The sequence below is a fragment of the Acanthisitta chloris genome, unplaced genomic scaffold, assembly GCF_000695815.1.
Source record: "Acanthisitta chloris isolate BGI_N310 unplaced genomic scaffold, ASM69581v1 scaffold22949, whole genome shotgun sequence".
In the NCBI taxonomy this organism is placed as follows: domain Eukaryota; kingdom Metazoa; phylum Chordata; class Aves; order Passeriformes; family Acanthisittidae; genus Acanthisitta; species Acanthisitta chloris.
Genome location: NW_008691130.1, coordinates 28,954 through 32,974, shown reverse-complemented (window position 1 = coordinate 32,974; position 4,021 = coordinate 28,954). Strand labels below are relative to the sequence as shown.

The 4,021-nt window shown below is 40.9% G+C and overlaps 1 protein-coding gene across 1 annotated transcript in view; it reads left to right on the top strand.

Annotated features, from left to right (window-relative positions):
* Positions 1 to 3,799, top strand: part of LOC103809306 (chromosome unknown open reading frame, human C5orf28) — a 10,007-nt gene extending 6,208 nt beyond the window's left edge. The window contains exon 3 of the mRNA XM_009082135.1: positions 3,292 to 3,799. Within this exon, the coding sequence (XP_009080383.1) occupies positions 3,292 to 3,627 (336 nt within the window). The 3' untranslated portion in view covers positions 3,628 to 3,799. The remainder of the gene's footprint in view (positions 1 to 3,291) is intronic.
* Positions 3,800 to 4,021: the final 222 nt, after the last annotated feature.

The window sequence follows — 4,021 nt, the reverse complement described above, 5'->3', positions numbered from 1 at the left end:
TGCTGACGCAGCTCACTGCTTGGATTATTTGGTTGTTGGTCTGTTTTTCATGGTCATCATTATTTCTCTGGAGTATTCAGTGTAAATAGTCACCTGTGGTATTTACATGTTTGCTCTGATAAATACTTGTGTACCAAATAGCATGTGATCTGCCCTTTTGCCCACATTATTTTTGCAATAAGTAGGAAGTCTACAAAGACCTCGCTATTCAGACTTTGTAGTTCTTTGTATTCCATGTAGTTTTTACTGTGCACAGAAGTGGAGAAGAATTTAAGAATCAGTGTGTGAGGAATCTGTCTCATTGAGTAGCTCTAAAGCTGGAAGTTACTGCAGTCAGCTGTCATAGTCAGGATGGCTGATCCAGCATGATGGGCTGCTCCCGGTGTCCCCCAGGACTGCAGCCCAGACACTCATGTTGCAAAACAGACATGCAGAAATTGCTGTCTTGCTACTAAAGGGTCACTGACTTCTAAAAGCACAGAAGATGCAGCTGGTGGCAAACAGGATTGTACCAGCAAACACACATAACTCAGCTGGTTAATGAGCCACTGTTGACTGACCTGGGCTGCACAGGAGCGTTCCTGGAACTGGAGAATAAGCTATGCACAAACAGAAATAATGCAATATTGAATTTGTAGAGCAGCCTCAAAGTTAAGGACTTGAGGCTTGTGAAGCTTCACAGAGTATGAGTGGGGGAGCCTGTGGAGTTACAAAACCTCTGGGGTGTCACCATGAGCATTAAAGCACAGAGTTTGTGTGGGTTCTCCTGCGTGCGATAATTATCTTCTGTCTCCGGCTGCTCATTGTACTGCATGAGAGGGGCTGGAGAAGCAGGAACTTCAGGATGATCTTGCACCCAGCTGAACATGTAGGCAAGTGGAAAAGGTCATTTGAGAATAAATTCTGTTTGCAACTTTTTCCAAGAGGTTTAAGGCAGAATAGTCTTGTACTAGCTGGGGCCACGGGGGAGGTTAAGATCTGGCTCTAAAGGCAAACAAATTTGCCTGTTAGGAGAAAGACAGTATGACAGCTTATATTGCCAAACAGAACTACGTTTGTCTCTTGGGCTTGGCAACTCAAGGATTTAAGTGTTCCTTTAGTCACAGACTGTAAAAGAGGAAACAGACTATGCTTCTCTCAGAACTTGGGCATTTCAGAAGCCTAATTGCTGCACCACAGTTACAAAAAATGATTTTCACTTGTTAAAACTGAACATGCAGGTTTGCTGTGTGAACAACTCTGACACCGAAATTTGTATGAGAAAAATTTAAGCATCACCTTCCCTGAACTGGATGAAGGTTGGCACCAACTCTGATAAACCATATACATAAGTGACATTAAAATTTTTACTCACTGTATTGCTGTTGGCACCTAACCTTAATAGGGCAGAGGGAAAAGACTAATTTAGACTTTGCTACTGATTTTTTCGAAGTGCAGAAATAGCAACCAGTCAATAGGCTATCTGCCAAAACATAGCATGATCCAAGTTTTTTCAAACTTAGGCTAGTATGGACTTCTGAGGCTCTTGTTAGCAGTAACAAAAATCAGACTCTGCAGGGCAGGTGATACACAGTTTCACCATCACAAGATTTTTCTGCTTTAATCCTTGAACAATCTGCTTGTGTGAAACAGAAATTAAGTTTCTGAGAAAAGATCTTTACAGCAGCTTAAAGAAGTTGGGTCCACAACATTAGAGTTAAAAGCTGTGTAGGCAGTTTGTGAGTGTTTTAATGCCATCACCTGACTGAGAGAGTCATGGACAAGCATGTGGTGGGAACCTAACAGAGCAAAACTTTCTGCAGGTCTTTTAGTGTTGGCTTTGGTTTAAAGCATAGGCTGCTATATTCCAAGGTAGTCCTTAACTTCCCATCTCTGTGTTACTTGGCTAAGGATACATCAGAGTTTCCTTACAGAGAAGACAGGGTTCCAAGCAATGTCTAAATTATGCATGAAAATTTGATAAGCTCTTCCAAAGTCACACTGTCAGGTACTGTTGTTGAATCCTGCAGCAATTGGCACAGCCAAAGAACAAACAGGTTAGTGATGCTTTGTTTGCTTTCTGCAGTAGGTGTAGTGAGGGATGTGTCCAACGCAGCGATCAGATACACCATAATGTACAAAGAGTTTATTTCTGGTGCCTGTTACAGTCTTTCCCAATATTCACCAGTGTCTGAATTGAGCCAATTAATATTGTATCAGCACCTGTATAGATCTCTTAGTAACGTGCTGTCATTTCTCCCATGCTTACAGAAACAAGAATCTCCTTATTTGTCACTTAGAAATTAAAAATACTGTCACATTTATTTTTACTGTGTTTGAGTTTGTGGTGATGGTTCTAGCTGTTGCTAGTAAGTGCATCTACAATATCTTCTCAAGTATGTATATTAAATTGACATTATCACTTCTAAATCTAATCTGACTAGCTAGACACTCACTGTATTAAAACCAAATATCAGGCTTTCAACTGAGTTAATGTTAAACGTGTTGTTGATACAAAAAAAAGAAGTCACCGGTATTTCAGATGTTGGCTTTGTTTTGCCTGTCCATGAAGAATACACGATGCCCCAACCCTGGCAGTGTTCAATGCCAGGTTGGATAAAGCCTTGAGCAATCTGGTCTAGTGGGAGGTGTCCCTGCCCAGGGCAGGGGAGTTTGAGACTAGATGATCTGTAAGGTCCATTCCAACCCCTCAACATTCTATGATGCTATGACAATACTGTCTCAAGGGGATCAAAATACATGTAACTTGGATCATATTTTTGTTGTATTGAAAATTACTGTTCTCTTTTAAATGCTGTGCAACTGAAACAACTTGGCAGGTACTAACTGGTAAAATAGAGGATGTATTTTTGAAAATAAATGTCATGAAAGCATATGATTTATTTCAAGAAAAGCATATTAAATATTTCATGTGTATTGTATGGTTGTTTTCCTTTTAATTGTCATGAAATTAAGTACGTGTAATCAGGGCAGCAGTTTATAGACATTCCTGCATATCACATGAGTATATGACACATAGCATAGCTCATCCCTCTCCCTCCTTGTCTTCCTGTCAATAGTGCTTAGTGGGGTGCATGATTCATATAACATAGTGGAGAGACAGGCAAGCACACAGCTTTCACGTACGAAATAGTCACATTGTTGGCTTTGATTAATTGCAGTGGAAAGGAACAGTATGTTTTCTTTGAACTTCCACTTGGTCACCTGATACCACACCTATAGACATCCATGAAACTTTTCTTCTCTTGCCACCATTGTAGCCATTGCCAACTATATTTTTCCTCTTTGCAGGCTGCTCTGACTCTGCCACAGAGGCCACTGCTTCACTGTTCTACTGTGATCCCCGTCGTGGCTCTGACACTGAAGTTTATCATGCACCTTTTCAGGCTGAAGGACTCATGGTGCTTTCTTCCCTGGATGTTGTTCATATCCTGGACTTCTCATCACGTCCGTGATGGGATTCGTCATGGCCTCTGGATCTGCCCATTTGGAAAAACTCCTCCCTTGCCGTATTGGCTGTATGTGGCAATCACAGCGTCTTTACCTCATCTATGTTCATTTATTATGTACTTAACAGGCACTAGGGAATTAATGTCTATAAAACATGGGATCCGCATTGATGTGTAAGAGCGATGGCTCCTGAAGTCTGTTTGTATTGGCAGTTGAAACAAGCTTTGTCTATCACTGGAAGGGTTTCCTTATGTTTCCTACAACCTCCAAGTTAGACATTTTCAAGTTGTGGGGCACTTACAGCTCCTGTATCAATCCCTTGTGGTCACAGAACCTATCTAATGAATGATCATCATTTTACATCTGTACATTCCCCTTGTAAAGTATGTGGTCTTCCATGAGAGCTCATGCACAGCTAGCTGATTTATGAAGTGCTGTGTCTCTCCATGCAGTAATTACATTACATGTTACTGTCATGGTGCCATTCACCAGATCACCATTCACTTTGGATTTGTATCCTGCCTTTACAGAATACATTTCCTGGGGATAGTATTTTTAAACTTAAAAATGT